This window comes from Engraulis encrasicolus, chromosome 1 (genome assembly GCF_034702125.1).
Source record: "Engraulis encrasicolus isolate BLACKSEA-1 chromosome 1, IST_EnEncr_1.0, whole genome shotgun sequence".
Lineage (NCBI taxonomy): Eukaryota > Metazoa > Chordata > Actinopteri > Clupeiformes > Engraulidae > Engraulis > Engraulis encrasicolus.
Genome location: NC_085857.1, coordinates 58,325,413 through 58,343,066, shown reverse-complemented (window position 1 = coordinate 58,343,066; position 17,654 = coordinate 58,325,413). Strand labels below are relative to the sequence as shown.

Sequence of the window (17,654 nt, the reverse complement as noted above, 5' to 3'; positions counted from 1 at the left end):
CAGAAAATGTCCTGTCCTATGCCAGATTACCAGTCCAGCCCTGAGGGGTAGGCTAAGCACGTGTTCACACCTGGTCCCTTTTAAGTGAACCAAACTCAGTCCTCTCAAAAAGTGAACCAACAGCAAAAGGACTCAGTTCTGTTTTTGAAAACAACTGGCTGCTCTTTCAGGTCCCTTTAGGCTTTTATGGTGTGTCAGTCGTGTATTTGATCACACCCGGTCCTCTAGAGCAGTGGTTCCCAACCTATGGGTCGGGACCCCCCTTATGGGTCGCCAAAGATCCAACGGGGGTCGCGGAGCCCTCTTGATTTTAAGGGGTTTCGTTTTAAATATATATAGCCCATGTTGAATAAAAGACAAAGCATTTAACTAATAAATGCATAGACGCAACACATTGTAAGTGCTACATTAAACATTTATTCTATATTTGACCAAAGACGAATTGAGGAATAAAATAACTAAAATAAGTTATCGCAGGAAACGGAGGGCATCTTGTGACTCCGTCTCGTGCGGGCGCTCGCGTGGTTGGGTCACCAAAGCTTTAAATAGTAAAAACATGGGTCCCCTAAGAAAAAGGTTGGGAACCACTGCTCTACAGCTCTCCTCAAGTGATTACACCTGGTCAAAAGTGCAGCTTGTCAGGACTCATAAGAGAACCATACTGAGACAACGTCAATAAAGGTCTCAGTACAGTTCTGAATGGTCTGGGTACACTTTGGAGCGTTCACATATGTGCAGAAAATGCTGGGTCACAGGTCTGAGTTCACTTACATGGCTGAAAGGGACCACATCTGAAAACAAGCTGGTTAAGTAGTAAACCAGGTTAATTTAACCCTATGGTAGAGGTGAATCATTGCCTACATACGTAGTACTGTCTCAGAAATAGAGGTTCAGAACTTGGGTGGTATTTCAATAAAGAGGTGACAGATGCACATTGGTCGACATTGCAAGAGACTGAATGCATCTCTTTTTTTGGGGTACCAATCAAGTGACACAGTGGTACTCCCCTTGAAGGTACTGCCACAGCGACAGGTTCTGTACCTTTATTTCTGAGAGTGTACAAGTATAGTGTATTATAGTGTATGCTTAGTTGGTATTACCTGGGTTGACCTACTGTTAATATAGTGTTTAGGCAGTCTTACCTGAGTTCACCTGTATACTGTATAATGTTTACATGGTCTTAACTCGGTTGACCTGTTTTATATTGTATGTTTAGGGGTCTCCAATTATTTTAATAAACGAGAAAAAAAGTTAATTTTAATTAAAAAATAGTTAGATGTTGGGACAGAGAATGGATTTTCGCTTTTTCTTCTTGGCAATGTCTGTTCTGAGACTGTTTGCACAAGATCTAGCTCTCTGTGAATGCTTTGGAGAGATAAGACCCACTGATTTTTTATGAGTTCTGACCTCATGGCGGGCCAAATGTCTGCCATGCCCGGGTCGGACTTGGGCTGCGGGCCTTTGTTTGAAGGCAAAGGATTTAGAGCAGGATATTGAAATGGAGGCCCTGGGGCAAGATGCAAGGTGGATGGCAAGGTTCTGCCCCCCATTAGGTCAGAGCAAAATGAAAACAAATATGTGTGCTATCTGTGGCCGTGCATAATTTGCAATCACTGACACTTTAGGTTGGGATATCTCTACTATGAATTCACATGAGAGTGAAATCTTATCTAAACAGAGTCATGAATAAACCATCCTAAGACTACTAAGATATAGAGAAGCGAATATCTGTTATGTCTGGAAAACTATCCGCTTGTTTCGCACCCTAACCTCAGACACCATTCTGCTCGTAGTTATACAGACTCTATGATCGGCCCCTTCACTGGAAGGAATTTGAAAAAACTGGCCCTTGGTGACTTTTAATTGAATACCCAAGGATTTTTACCTGGGTTGACCTGGAAAGAGATTATGTTGAGTGATATGCCTCCAGTGTCGATAGAGGACTGGACAGTGGACGTGATGCTGTCTGTAGAGGGGGCTGATGAGGAGCTGAAGCCTACAGTGGTGTCAGCTATGACAGAGCCAGAACTGAGGACACAACACAGACAGGGAGGACAGAAAGACACAGAGAGGGGGTTAGAAGATTTAGTCAAACAGCCACGAAGAACATTACCCTGTTGCAATCCAATTAATGGTATCTACTTTGTAATTATCCCCTTTTTACACCACCAGATACCATGTAATTTCTCTCTGTTACCCTGTTGTAACCCAGAAAGTACACAGTAATTACGTATGGTAATTGTACCTGAAAGCTTTACCCAACATTGTAATGATGTGAGTCCCAAAACGTCGGCGTGAGAGAGATGGAAATTTAATTTTGCAACGACATTCTGAATTCAAACTTGCCCTGGCTGCTTTCCCTTTCCACATTCAGACCAAAATTATTTAATTGTTTCCACAGCAACGACCTAACTGATCACAGTTACTGAATCAGTAAAGCCAGGACTCAGAGTGTGAACGAAATAAGCACAACAGCATAATACTGGGAAGAAGAGAAAAATCAAATACACAGATACAGTGACTGGCAAGAGACTTATAGTTATTTTAGGGACAGAGCATTGGTTACAGTCCCTGGAGCTTTGTGGGGTTGAGCACCTTGCTCAAGGGCACTTCAGCCATATAGTATGGAGGTGCTGGTAAAAGTATTGTACAACAAGAGCGTCCTACGCTAGCTGAGCGATGGTACTATTATGGTAATCAGCTATGAATCGGTTTGGCGACAACCAATTGGAATTTCTAAAATCTCAGAATGTCCAAGGCTGACAAGCCAGAGCCGTTGTGTGATTAATAAATCAAACATGTCAATGTCATGTCCAGAGCGAATAAAGCAAATTCATGACAAAATTTCTTCAGTGACCTCAGCTACTTGGTTAGCGTAGGTCGCTTTTGATGTACATGCAGCTTACGGGTGGGATCTGAACCTGCAGCTCAAAGGTTAGCACTCTAACTTTTGAGACATGGCTGCCCATCTTTTCTTTATGTTTTTTTCCGCTTTATCTCTTTTTCTTATCTTTTTCGCTATGGTCTCGTTGAAAGCAGGCAAACAGCGGGAAATATTAAAGAGTTGTGAGGTAGTGGTGTCTATATCCAAGACATAGGTGCAAGACAAAGGTCAGAGAACTATGAAAATAAAGGTTGACTGTCTGCACACTTGCTCATTGCTTCCATTTTGCTTTTTATTTTGTTTTTTTCCCCAAGGGAACGAATGAAGAGCCTTTAGCTCGAAAACGCTCTCTTGGGAAAACATGAAATGAAGTAAAATAAAATCAAATAGAATAAAAAGCAAAACGGGAGAAAGTGTGTGGACATTCAACCTTTATTTTGATAAATATTAAAGACTCACCTGAAACCAGTTACAGTCAAACTAATGAAGGATGTGTACGCTGCCCGGAGACTTGCTCCCACCTACAAACAACAACAACAACAACAAACAACAAACAACAAATCAATAATTCTGCTGTTTAAAGTTGTGGTTGAAATAAAGTACACACACACACACACACACACACACACACACACACACACACACACACACACACACACACACACACACACACACACACACACACACACACACACACACAGACAGACAGACAGACAGACAGACAGACAGACAGACACACACACACAGACAGACAGACACACACACACACACACACACACACACACACACACACACACACACACACACACACACACACACACACACACACACACACACACACACACACACACACACCTGACTCTTGATCAGTTGCTCCAGCTCTTGATAGGCTGTAGATGTTGTGTCGGCCAGGTCGGTGCTATACACCCGGTTCATAACCATCCTTAGGATAGCTGTGGACGCAACAGACTGGGTGGGGGCGGCTGTTGGGGCGGCTGTTGGAGCCGCAGTAGGGGCCGCTGTAGGAGCAGCAGTTGGGGCGGCTGTTGGTGCGGCTGTAGGAGCCGCTGTTGGGGCGGCTGTGGGAGGTGCAGTAGGAGCCGCTGTTGGGGCGGCTGTTGGGGCGGCTGTAGGAGCCGCAGTTGGGGCGGCTGTGGGAGGTGCAGTAGGAGCCGCTGTTGGGGCGGCTGTAGGAGCTGCAGTTGGGGCGGCTGTTGGTGCGGCTGTTGGGGCGGCTGTGGGAGCTGCAGTTGGGGCGGCTGTAGGAGGAGCGGTAGGAGGTGCTGTTGGGGCGGCTGTTGGAGGTGCAGTAGGAGCCGCTGTTGGGGCGGCCGTAGGAGGAGCGGTAGGAGGTGCTGTTGGGGCGGCCGTAGGAGGAGCGGTAGGAGGCGCTGTTGGGGGGGCAGTTGGAGGTGCAGTAGGAGCCGCTGTTGGGGCGGCTGTTGGGGCGGCTGTTGGGGCGGCTGTAGGAGCTGCTGTTGGTGCTGCTGTAGGAGCCGCTGTAGGAGGAGCAGTAGGAGGTGCTGTTGGGGCGGCTGTTGGAGGTGCAGTAGGAACAGCAGTTGGGCCGGCTGTAGGAGGTGCTGTTGGGGCGGCCGTAGGAGGAGCGGTAGGAGGTGCTGTTGGGGGGGCAGTTGGAGGTGCAGTAGGAGGTGCAGTAGGAGCAGCAGTTGGGGCGGCCGTAGGAGGAGCGGTAGGAGGTGCTGTTGGGGGGGCAGTTGGAGGTGCAGTAGGAGGTGCAGTAGGAGCAGCAGTCGGGGCGGCAGTTGGAGGAGCGGTAGGAGGCGCTGTTGGGGGGGCAGTTGGAGGTGCTGTTGGCACCACTGTAGGAAGAGCAGTAGGAGGTGCAGTTGGAGGTGCAGTAGGAGGGGCTGTTGGGGGGGCAGTTGGAGGTGCAGTAGATGGAGGAGCTGTTGGGGCCGCTGTAGGAGGTGCAGTAGATGGGGGGGCAGTTGGAGGTGCAGTAGATGGAGGAGCTGTTGGGGCCGCTGTAGGAGGTGCAGTAGATGGAGGAGCTGTCGATGGAGGTGGAGTGGGAGGAGCTGCTGTAGATGGGGCCACTGTAGAAGGAGCAGCGGTCGTTGGGGCGGCTGTTGAAGGTGGAGCTGCTGTGGAAGGAGGTGCAGTAGATGGGGCTGCAGTCGATGGAGGTGTAGGAGGTGCGGTTGATGGAGGAGCTGTAGAAGGAGGTGCGGTCGATGGAGGTGCGGTCGATGGGGCAACTGTAGATGGAGCAGCGGTCGTTGGGGCGGCTGTGGAAGGAGGTGCTGTAGAAGGGGCGGCTGTAGAGGGAGGAGCTGTTGAAGGAGGTGCGGTGGAAGGAGGTGCTGTTGAAGGAGGTGCTGTCGAAGGAGGTGCGGTGGAAGGGGCGGCTGTGGAAGGAGGTGCTGTAGAAGGGGCGGCTGTAGAGGGAGGAGCTGTTGAAGGAGGTGCTGTTGAAGGAGGTGCTGTCGAAGGAGGTGCGGTGGAAGGAGGTGCTGTTGAAGGAGGTGCTGTCGAAGGAGGTGCGGTGGAAGGCGATGCGGTCGATGGGGCAGCAGTAGAAGGTTCGGCTGTGGAAGGAGGTGCTGTGGAAGGAGGTGCTGTGGAAGGAGGTGCTGTCGAAGGGGCGGCTGTAGAGGGAGGAGCTGTCGAAGGAGGTGCGGTGGAAGGCGGTGCTGTGGAAGGAGGTGCTGTCGATGGGGCAGCAGTAGAAGGTTCGGCTGTGGAAGGAGGTGCTGTGGAAGGAGGTGCTGTCGAAGGGGCGGCAGTAGAAAGAGGAGCTGTCGAAGGGGCGGCTGTGGAAGGAGGTGCTGTGGAAGGAGGTGCTGTTGAAAGAGGTGCTGTGGAAGGCGGTGCGGTCGACGGGGCGGCAGTAGAAGGTTCAGCAGTGGAAGGAGGTACTGTTGAAGGAGGTGCGGTGGAAGGAGGTGCTGTTGAAGGAGGTGCTGTCGAAGGGGCGGCGGTAGAAAGAGGAGCTGTTGAAGGGGCAGCTGTAGAGGGAGGTGCTGTCGAAGGAGGTGCTGTGGAAGGCGGTGCGGTCGATGGGGCAGCAGTAGAAGGTTCGGCTGTTGAAGGAGGTGCTGTGGAAGGAGGTGCTGTGGAAGGAGGTGCTGTCGAAGGGGCGGCTGTAGAGGGAGGAGCTGTTGAAGGAGGTGCAGTGGAAGGAGGTGCTGTGGAAGGAGGTGCTGTCGAAGGGGCGGCAGTAGAAAGAGGAGCTGTTGAAGGAGGTGCTGTGGAAGGAGGTGCTGTTGAAGGAGGTGCTGTTGAAGGAGGTGCTGTGGAAGGCGGTGCGGTCGATGGGGCGGCAGTAGAAGGTTCAGCAGTGGAAGGAGGTGCTGTAGATGGAGTGGCTGTGGTGACTGTTATCATGATGGTGGTGGTGTCTCCTGCATTGGTGATAACAATTGTCACATTACATTACACCACACTACATTATATTTAACCTTTATTGAAAGTTGCACTGTGTAGAATGGTTGCCAAAGTAAGTATTGCAACCGTGCTGCTCATTGAAACTGTGCTGTCTACTGCCAAATTTGATCTTTTCATGAATATTTACCTAGTAATGAAGTGAAATTAACTTGTTTAAAGTACAGTAATTTTTGCATCTAATTTTTTTAATTTCTGGAAATGGCATACAATCCCCCTTTTGATCCCCCTTTTAATGTATGAAAAGTGGATATTACAATAAATACTTGGGGGTGATAAGTATTCATTAAAAATATATTTCTGTGAATGGGCAGCATGCATTTTGGAAATAAACAACTAAAAGTATTACACAGTGCACCTTTCACCCTTGTAAGGTGTTCGGGTCATTTTGATCCATCTTAAGTTTTTAGCTTGAAGCGAATAGTATCAGATATTATTCTTTCACACTGAGATTCACTGGCTCTGGCTCATTTTCAGTGAGGAACATGAATCAGAGAAAAAAGAATTAGTGACCCCATTATGAGTGTTATGTATATCATGCCCTGCAAATTTGGTATTGATGTATCTTGTTGTTGAGGACTTACTGCTTGGTGCAATGTTATAAGAAACTGAAGCCACTTTTCCATATCTATGACGGCATTTTATGACATAATTTCTCATCTTTTTTGTTTTTCCATTAGCATCAGAATACCTTTTGAACATTTAAGTGGTCTGAAGCACAAAATCATTAAACTTAAAGTGCATTACCTACATTTGATGAAAAATACATTATGGTGACATTTAAATTAAAATCAGATAATGACATCATAATGATGTCATAATTCCAAATAATGACACCGAAATGATGTTAAGCATAGATCATGTCCTCCAAATTTGGTGGTCATACAGTATTCAGTTCATGAATTATGAAGAGCCACCCACCCAGGCATGCCAAAAAAGCCCAGTCTGAATACGGTTAATTGGGTTGACCTGCTGTATATATATAATGTTTAGAGTGTCTTACCTTGGTTCACCTGTATACTGTGTATAATAGTGTTTAGAGTGTCTTACCTGGGTTGACCTGGAAAGAGGTGATGCTGAGTGATACGTCTCCATTGTCGATAGAGGACTGGACAGTGGACGTGATGCTGTCTGAGCTGGGGGCTGATGAGGAGCTGAAGCCTACAGTGGTGTCAGCTATGACAGAGCCAGAACTGAGGACACAACACAGGCGGACGAAAGGAGAGAAAGACACAGAGAGGGTTTTAAAGGATTTAGTCAAACAGCCATAACGTATGGTAATTGTACCAGAAAGATTTACCCAACATTGTAATGAAGGGTGTCCCATAACGTCGGCATGAGGGAGATGGAATTTTAATTTTGCAATGACATTCTGACTCCAAACTCTCCCTGGCCTTATCCCCTTTCCACAATCAGACCAAAATGATTTAATTGTTTCCACAGCAACGACCTAACTGATCACAGTTACTGAATTGGCAAAGCCAGGACTTAGAATGTGGATAAAAAAAAGCACAAAACCATAAAGGAATAAAAAATAGCGTAAATGCTGGGAAGGAGACAAACACACATAGACAGATAGGACTTAAATTTACTTTAGGGTCAGGGCATTGGTTACAGTCCCTGGATCTGTGTGGGGTTAGATGCCTTGCTCAAGGGTACGTCAGTCATGTATGGAGGTGCTGGTAAAGCTCTTGTACAACAAGAGCGACCTACGCTACATGAGCGACGGAAGTCATTCGATGTCTATGGAGGGACGGGTAGTTCTAAACAAATTGTACACCAAAGCAAATTTGCGAGGAGTGAAGTGACCTGAGCAACGAGAGAGAATTTCATCGATTATAGTCAAGCTAAAGTAATATTATGGTGATGAGCTATGACACGGTTAAGCGAAAACCGAATGGAAAGTTCATATCTCAGAATGTCCCAGGCTGACAAGCCAGAGCCGTGATGTGATTAGCTAAGTCAGACATGTCAATGTCACGCAAATAATAAATTGAATTCATGACGAAACTTCTTCAGTGACCTCAGCTACGTAGGCCGCTTTTGATGTACAAACAGCTTACAGGTGCGATCTGAGCCTGCTCAGAGGTCAGCACTCTAACTATTGAGCCATGGTTGTCCATCTTTTCTTTATTTTTTCCCTTTATCTCTTTTTCTTGTCATTTTTTCCTGCCATGGGCTCGTCAAAAGCGGGCAAACAGGCAGGAAATCTTAAAGACTTTTGAGGTAGCGGTGCGTACATCCAAGACGCAGGTGCAGGAGAAAAGGTCAGACAACTTTGAAAATAAAGGTTGAATGCACACTTGGCTCTCATTTTGCTTATTACCTCCGCCAAGGAGGTAATGTTTTCGGTCGGGTTGGTTTGTTTGTTTGTTTGTTTGTTTGTTTGTTTGTGTGCAGCATAACTCAAAAACGAATCGACGGAAACTTTGTGGAATTGTTGATAATGACCCAAGGAACAAGTGACTAAATTCTGGTGGTGATCCGGATCACGAACCGGAACCAGGACTTTTTAAAAGATTCTCTCAGTAGGGTAACTCAAAAACTAATCAACTAATTTGGGCGAAACTTTGTGGAGTTGTTAGTAATGACCCAAGGAACAAGTGATTAAATTCTGGAGGTGATCCGGATCACAAACCGGAACCAGGACTTTGTAAAAGGTTCTTCACCATTGCTGGCCTATATATCTAGACGCCCCTAGTGACCAGAAATTGAATTGCGGGACTCCACAAAAAGAATGAAGAAAGACTTAGGGTGTAACATAGTCAAATGTTCTATAAAACAGCTTCCTTGGCAGAGGTCTGTGCTCTCTGAGTGCTTCTAGTTTTTTCCCAAGTGAACGTGAGCATGTAACTTGAAAAGGTTCACTCGGGTAAAATAAATACATACATACATACATACATACATACATACATACGTACATACATACATACGTACATACGTACATACGTACATACGTACATACATACATACATACATACATAACTAAAATAGAAAGTGAACCGGGAGCAAGTGTGCAGATATTCAACGTTTACGTGTATTAAATAGACTAAAAAGACTCACCTGAAGCTATTTATAGTCAAACTAATGAAGGTAGTGAAGGTTGCCCGGAGACTCGCTCCCACCTACAAACAACAACAACAACAAAATCAGTAACTCGCACATACACGCACGCACACGCAAACACGCGCACACATGCACGCGCGTGCGCACACACACACACACACACACACACACACACACACACACACACACACACACACACACACACACACACACACACACACACACACACACACACACACACACACACACACACACACACACACACACACACCCACACACACACACACACCTGTGTCTTGATAAGTTGCTCCAGGTCTTGATAGGCAGTGGATGTTGAGTCGAGCAGGTCACTGGTAAACGTCATATCCAGAACCATCCGCAGGGTAGCTGTGGACGAAGGTGACTGGGTGGTGGCTGCAGTGGAGACAGTTGGTTGAGTGGTGGCCTCTGTTGTCACAGTTGATTGAGTGGTGGCTGTGGGGGGAGAGAAGCCAGTTGCCTTACAGTGGATGTGAACAGTGTGAAAGACATTTTTAATGCACATCAAATCGCTGGTGATCCTATTCAGTATTTGCTGAAAAAGCTTGTCTATGTCATTACAACGTCACCAGAGATCTTATAGACAGAGATACGTCATTCTAGTTCCTTTCCGGTATCCGGTTTCCTTAGCGCTGCAGATGGCGTTAGCACACTTCATGTGCAAACACCTCAAAAATAGAAGAAGAAGGAGGGCACAACGTTGTTTTAAGACCTAGAGACCCAAGTTCAGCACACTCTTTTGTATTGGGTGGACGTGTTTTGATTCCTCTTTATTAATCCGACCTCTTTGACGTCACTATGCCATTAGAGAGAATCTTCAGTAATATATTAAGACATGATCATTACCGTTTTGTTGACATTGAGGTTATAACATAGGCTCTGCACAAAAGGGTTGAGGCAGGATCATAGTGAGAGCCCCTAGTGATCAACCTGAACATTGCAAAGTTACTCTCGGACCAGACACAAGCGTGTGGTCATGCACAGCTGTGGCTGTTGATTCACAGAGGTGCAGACGGTGATTTATTGGGCATTATGAATGTTTAGCATTTGGCATACATAGCCCATAGCCAATCATGCCAGTTATCTCTATTCAAACAAACTGCAGCCATCGCCTTTCGCCGCCTCCCTGATTGAGCCCACGATCGGGAAAATTCACTTGATATCTAACCTCCTGTCCTTTAGTTTTGCTTGTGGCCTTGTGATGCAATGCAAGATGCCATTGACGATAGAAGTTTCATTTAATATCGAACAAAGTCACAATTCTATAGTCCTTTTCTCACTTGCAATCAGGATGTTCCCCCCAAAATGTGTTGTGCCAAAGTGACAGCGGGGAAACTTTATTGTTTTCTCCACAGAGGCGGGGAGGCACGAGGCCACAATCAAAAGACGAGAACGGGAGGCTAGATAGTGAGACCCATTAAGTTTGTTATAAAATATTTGAAGCCTCTCACTGCAGATGGGGTAGTCGCTGGGACAATTCACTTATTGCTGGTAAATACTCAACTACATCATAACAACATTGCTATCACATTACAGAGAGCCTCAAGTAGCAGATTAAGATGCACGTATTACAAGTTTGGTGACAGTAAGGATATAACATAGGCTCTGGGCTTAGTGGTTAAGTTGAATGTAGAGGTTGACTTTAAACAGGTCAGACCATCTATTGAGGGTGAAGATGTGGAATGAGTGGAGGTTGTGCCTTGGGATGAGTGTGGAGAAGTTGGGTGATTAGAAATTAGACCTGGTGTTGAAGATGTAGCTGCTTCAGTTGTTTGAGTTGTGGGTGTGGCAGTTGGTGTTTGTAATGAGGTGGGCCATTGTGTTTTGGGTGGAGATGATGAATGTGTATATATTAGACCTGGTGTTGAGGATGAGACTGTTGTGGGCATTGCGGTTGGTGTTTGTAATGAGGTTGGAGCTTGAGGTGCGGGTGCTGATGTGGATAGTGGAGCTGGTGTTGATGCAGTGGGTAGCTGGGTGGAGGGTGGAGTTGGTGTTGATGCAGTGGGGAGCTGGGTGGAGGGTGGAGTTGGTGTTGATGCAGTGGGGAGCTGGGTGGAGGGTGGAGTTGGTGTTGATGCAGTGGGGAGCTGGGTGGAGGGTGGAGTTGGTGTTGATGCAGTGGGGAGCTGGGTGGAGGGTGGAGTTGGTGTTGATGCAGTGGGGAGCTCGGTGGATAGTGGAGCTGGTGTTGATGCAGTGGGTAGCTGGGTGGAGGGTGGAGTTGGTGTTGATGCAGTGGGGAGCTGGGTGGAGGGTGGAGTTGGTGTTGATGCAGTGGGGAGCTGGGTGGAGGGTGTTGATGCTTCAGTTGTGAGCTGGGTGGAGGTTGGACCATGTGGACTTGGGGCTGAGGGCAGAGAGGATGAGGTTGGAGGTGTGGAGGATGGAGGGATAGAGAATGGAGATATGGAGCTTGGAGCTTGTGGACTTGGGGTTGAGGGTGGAGATGATAAGGTTGGAGGTACGGAGCTTGGAGCTTGTGGACTTAGGGTTGAGGACATAGAGGATGAGGTTGGCGGTACGGAGTATGCACCTGGTGATGATGGTGGAGAATTTGGTTGGATGGAGCTCTGGCCAGGTGTAGAGGGAGGAGAGGTTGACTGGATGTGCGTTGTACCTGGTGTAGAGGGTGGAGAGGTTGACTGGAAGTGCATTATAGAGGGTGGAGAGGTTGACTGGATGTGCGTTGTGCCGGGTGGAGAGGTTGATTGGATGTGCGTTGTAGAGGGTGGAGAGGTTGACTGGATGTGCGTTGTGCCTGGTGTTGGTGTGGATGGTGCATCAGTTGACTGGATGTGCGTTGTGTCGGGTGTAGAGAGTGGATATGTTGATGGTGACCCAGGTGTTGAGGGTGCAAAAGACAACGTTGTGGAAGTTAGCCCGTGTGTAGAGGGTTGCGAGGTTGACTGAGTAGAGGTTGCAGTTGGTGTAGATGGTGGAGAATTTGGTTGGGTGGAGGTTTGGCCTTGTGTTGATGGTATGTCAGATGTCGGACCTGGTTTAGCACAAATTAACAAGTGGTTAGTGGAGCCTCTATATTATGTAAGGGATAATTGACGACATGGTTCGCGTATAACAGGAAAAATAATGCACACCTAAGTGGGTATTATTTTTCCTGTTATACGCACACCGTTAAGTCAATTATCCCAATTATACCATGGTTGCCACACTGTCTAACATTCATTTTAGGAATTATTTTGATGCTTTAATGGCTAAAACAAAGGTTCTCTTTAGAACTACTTCCTTCCACAAGAAGCTTGTGTTCCACCAGTCTTTGCCCAATAGATAAAAAAAATACCCTGTGCATCTCAAATACCCTGCGCCAAAATTCTAAATACGCATCTGCTTCGCCATTAACTTCATCAAAACAGGCACCTCGTCACTGCTTTCCTCCCATGGGAATCTCCCTTTGATTTATTTCCCACTGCGTTCCCTTAGTTATTGAATATCCCTTTTCATATAAATTAGGCTACTGTCTCAACTGATAAATTAAAGAGGACTAGGTGTGAAAAGGCCTAGTGATCTTAAGACCAAAAAAGTCACCGGAACAGTAAAAATGAAAATATTATGGTACATGTCCCTAATTACTATACATAGCCACCCCTTTATGTTTGACAGTGTGCTTTATGGGCTGTTTATGGGCATGTCTCATTCTTTCCTATACAGGCACACTAATCATTTGTTTACAATAACTCATCAAGTACTTAATGGTGCTCACTGGTATTCCATATTTAAATGTCAGTGTGAATGTGTAGTATAGTGTAGAAAAGATAGGACAGACTTTATTGTCTGTTTGCACAGACATTTCTTCTGCATGACTCTTCTCCACAATTCACATATAAACGCACGTTAAAAAACACATATAACACAGTATGGCCCATAAAGTCTGGTCATCTGGTCAATGGTTATTGAATGAATGAATAAAAAGAAGAAATAATAACTTAAAGAAGAAAAAAATCCAAAGGAGTGTGCAAACTTTTTTTCAAAAAATACGTAATCTTTTTTTCAGCACCAGGGATTGTGCACAAGTAACTCTCTACAAGAAATCTGTTGCCACATGGATGTCTTATTTACTCAGAGTAACGTTCCAACAAAACCTTTGTGGAAACATTAGTCTAATGTTAATAAATAAGAAATTTCTAAATAACACATTTATATGGCACCAGATTTCTTCCCATTTATTCATGGTTTCTGTCATATTTTGTAAACCCCATTTTCTTCATTCACAAAATGCCAAAACGACACAGACGCCATATTCTACTATCACTTTACGCTTATTGGTTTGGCAATACCAGTGAACACCACTGACCACTTATTAAATAGCTCATGTTTGAAAATGAATGCTTAGGGAGGTTTTAAGGACAATATTGGATATGCCTACAGAGAGTCAGTCTCAAACAGGTTGACACTAAATCTAAATTAACCAAAATCATGAAGACGGCAGCAAACATCTTAATAATTAATCAGTTCAACTCTATTGCATTGCAGACAACTCAGAGAAGGTGCTAAATGTGCTACATAGTGACACATCCTTTACATTTTCACTTCTGGTTGGTGTTACAAACATTGTAATTGTCTTCTTCAATTATTCAATCAACTGCCTAATTTTTGGAGCAGCAACTGGACCAATTGTGAAACTGAAATTTGAAAACTACTGAATCTGGTGTAGTTGTTTTGGCTGTTAATTTGAGTGTGAATATTAAAAGTTTGTGTTGAAGGTGCAGTGACTGGTGGAATGGAAGTCGGACCTTGAGATGGAGATATGCCAAAAGATGAATGTGTGGATCTTGGGCCCTGTGCTGAGGTTGAAACTGTTGAGTGAATTGAAGTGTGACCTTGTGATGAAGGTGGAGGGGTTGATGGTATGTAGGTTGGACCGTATGATGATAGCGGTGTTGATGCTATGGAGGTTGGATGTGTTGAAGGTGGATGGGTTGACTGTATGGAGGTTGGATGTGTTGAGTGTGCTGCAAACGTTGAGTGGGTGAAGGTTGTGGTTTCTGTGGGGGATTCAGGTGTTTGGGTTGAGGTTGAGCCTGAAGTAGGTGTCAGGGGTGCAGATGAAGCATATATGGAGGTTTGACCAGGTGTTGAGGTTGAGCCTGCAGTAGGTGTTGAGGATATAGACTGAGTAGATGTTGCACCTGCTGATGATGTTGGAGAATTTGGTTGGGTGGAGGATTGGCCTGGTGTAGAGGGTAGAGAATTTGAAGTTTGGCCTTGTGTTGATGGTTCAGTAGGTAGCTGAGTGGAGGATGGACCTGATGAAGCAGTTATGCACATGGATTTAGTGGAGGTAAAATCTAAAGTTGTATGAAGTAGAAGTATAAGTACTGTTACACATGTAATTAAAACACTGGTAATATGACGTTAGATGGCAGCAATTATGTCATTCCATTCTGGTACAGTAACCACATTCATTATTACAGTTGTTTTACTTCTACTTCATACAACTTGTAAAACCAACATAGCAAAAGCCAGCACCAATAGAAAATAACAATTATTATCAGATTACAAATCCCCTCTGTGAAATGTAAAATAACATAATGTCTCCAATATTAGCTGGTCATAAGTGCCTTGTTTTCTGCAGCAGTATCAGAGAGGGTAGAAAATGCCACCAATATTGTGTGCGTGTGTGTGTGTGTGTTGTGTGTGGGTGTGTGTGTGTGTGTGCGTGTGTGTGTGTGTGTTGTGTGTGGGTATGCTGTCCAATCACTGCACTTTTAAGGAACTTTTGACTATTGACCACTGGACATACTTGTTTTCCTGCTTACCACAAGCAAAGACTATGATCTGGCGGAGCTGGCCCAGTTACTGGGGAACCTCTTTGTGTGTGTGTGTGTGTGTGTGTGTGTGTGTGTGTGTGTGTGTGTGTGTGTGTGTGTGTGTGTGTGTGTGTGTGTGTGTGTGTGTGTGTGTGTGTGTGTGTGTGTGTGTGTGTGTGTGTGTGTGTGTGTGTGTGTGTGTGTGTGTGTGTGTGTGTGTGGGTGGGTGGGTGGCTGTGGGTGTGGGTGTGGGTGTGATTGTCTAATACACTTACCTGTACTTTACTGTGACATTGTGAGAAATTTCCACCCCTATCATACTCTGTACACTGCCTACTTCTACATACTATACTATATCTTAGATGTATCTGTCAACACTTGTTCCAGGTCATGTTAAGACCGTCTACCTTAACTGACAGAGCATGTTTTTCTGCACATGGTCTATCCCAAGTCACAGAATGTCTTTTTGCACAATTACCTTTTTACATTTTTTACATATTACATTTTCACATTCTTTATCTTTACTATTTTTATTTTTATTTTCCCCTCCTTGACTATTCCTGTGTTATTTGTGTCTTGAAATGTCCATGTGGGCATTTGTTTATTTGTGTATTTATGTAAGCTACTGGATACCTGAATTTCCCCCTGGGAATTAATAAAGTTACTCTACTCTACTCTACTCTACACTTGAAGTTACACTGGCTCGATTAAATGCCTCTACAGTCATATGTTTCCATTGCCGAAAAAGTGCAGTTAATTAATTGATACCAATTGAAATGAACGGGGTAACATGTCTGTTATATTGTTATATAGTTGTTAAAGGATGAGGGTTCAGATCATGTTTGCATTAAGTCTGTTATCTGGGTGGAGGTTGGACCTAATGATGAGGTTGGAGAAGTTGGATGTGTAGAAGCTGAATGTTGTTTTGAATGTGCTGTAAAAGTTGAGTGGGTGAAGGTTATGGTTTCTGTGGGGTATTCAGGCGTTTGGATTGAGGTTGAGCCTGAAGTAGGTGTTGTGGGTGCAGGTGAAGCAAATATGGAGATTTGACCTGGTGATGAGGCTGGAGAGGTTGAGTGTGGTGAGGTTTGACCAGGTGTTGATGGGGCCAAAGACGATGATATGGAGGTTTGACCAGGTGTTGATGGGGCCAAAGACGACGGTATGGAGGTTTGACCAGGTGTTGATGGGGCCAAAGACGATGATATGGAGGTTTGACCAGGTGTTGATGGGGCCAAAGATGATGATATGGAGGTTTGACCAGGTGTTGATGGGGCCAAAGATGATGATATGGAGGTTTGACCAGGTGTTGATGGGGCCAAAGACGATGATATGGAGGTTTGATCAGGTGTTGATGCAGTGGGTATATGGGTGGAGGATAGACCTTGTGGCGAGGAGGATGTGGGTAGCTCTGTGGAGCTTGGAGCCTGTGTTGAGGGTTCAAATGTTGACTGTATTGAGGTTGGAGCTTGTGATGATACTGTGGCTATCTGGGTGGAGGTTCGTGTTGAGGGTGGAGAGGTTGACCCTGAATGCACCAATGAACAACAAAAAACACAATGTAACAATTATTATCATATTGTAAATCCCCTCTGAAAAAGGAGTAATGACACCACATCTCCTCAATTATCGTATAAAAATATCTAATTTTTGCAGCAGTAACCAGAAAATACCCCCAAGCTCAGTGTAAGACTTGAAGTTACTCTGGAAGAATTATATGCAGCAGATTGGCGTCAGATCATCTTTAGCAATGCCTCTACTGCCATATGTTTCCATTGCAGGAAAAGTTACGTTTATTGATTCCAAGTTAACCCTATCCAGACCGGGGGGGGGGGGGGGGGGGGGCTAAAAGTGCCCGCACCAACTTTGATGTCGTATAACTCCTGAATGACTAAAGCTATGACTACGAAACGTTGTGACTTTTCCTAAAATGAAGTTGGCTACAATGTGATACCAAAAGATTAGGTTTATCATTTTTGTTGTTGCCATGGCAACGGTTTTCTGACAGGTACGCCTGACCAAAAATCACTGATCTAAGTCTCATCATCATCACTTTTCATATTTTTTTTTTACATTTTCATTAGCATCAGACACCCTTGTGAACATTTGAAGTGGTCTGATGCACATAATAACCAACATTTATCTGCATTACCCAAGTTAGATTGAAAATACATTAAGGTGACATTTTGGCCAATAAAATCAGGAAGTGACGTCATAATGATGTCATAATAGTTCTTTGTCTGAAGATCATCCCCTTCAAGTTTGGTGGTCATACGCCATTCGGATCCTAAGTTATGAGGGGGGGGGTCAAAAGAGCCCCCCCCCCTCCCCCCGGTCCCAGGAATGCCAAAAAAGCCCGGTCTGGATAGGGTTAAATAAAGGGATAACATGTACTAAGTTATTGTCAGTCATTTTAAGGGTTCAGGTGAAGTTTGCACTGAGGTTTAACCCTTGTAAGGTGTTTTGTTACATATTGTTTTGTTACATAG

At 45.2% G+C, this 17,654-nt stretch overlaps 1 protein-coding gene across 1 annotated transcript in view; it reads right to left on the bottom strand.

Moving 5' to 3' along the window:
* LOC134458696 (mucin-19-like) overlaps window positions 1–17,654 on the bottom strand; it is a 77,330-nt gene that overhangs the window by 7,252 nt on the left and 52,424 nt on the right. The window contains exons 40-48 of the mRNA XM_063211127.1: window positions 16,217–16,693; window positions 14,149–14,661; window positions 11,934–12,395; window positions 9,648–9,832; window positions 9,356–9,417; window positions 7,343–7,485; window positions 3,740–6,252; window positions 3,344–3,405; window positions 1,886–2,028 (exon numbers count right to left, since the gene is read on the bottom strand). Of these exons, the coding sequence (XP_063067197.1) occupies window positions 1,886–2,028; window positions 3,344–3,405; window positions 3,740–6,252; window positions 7,343–7,485; window positions 9,356–9,417; window positions 9,648–9,832; window positions 11,934–12,395; window positions 14,149–14,661; window positions 16,217–16,693 (4,560 nt within the window). The remainder of the gene's footprint in view (window positions 1–1,885; window positions 2,029–3,343; window positions 3,406–3,739; window positions 6,253–7,342; window positions 7,486–9,355; window positions 9,418–9,647; window positions 9,833–11,933; window positions 12,396–14,148; window positions 14,662–16,216; window positions 16,694–17,654) is intronic.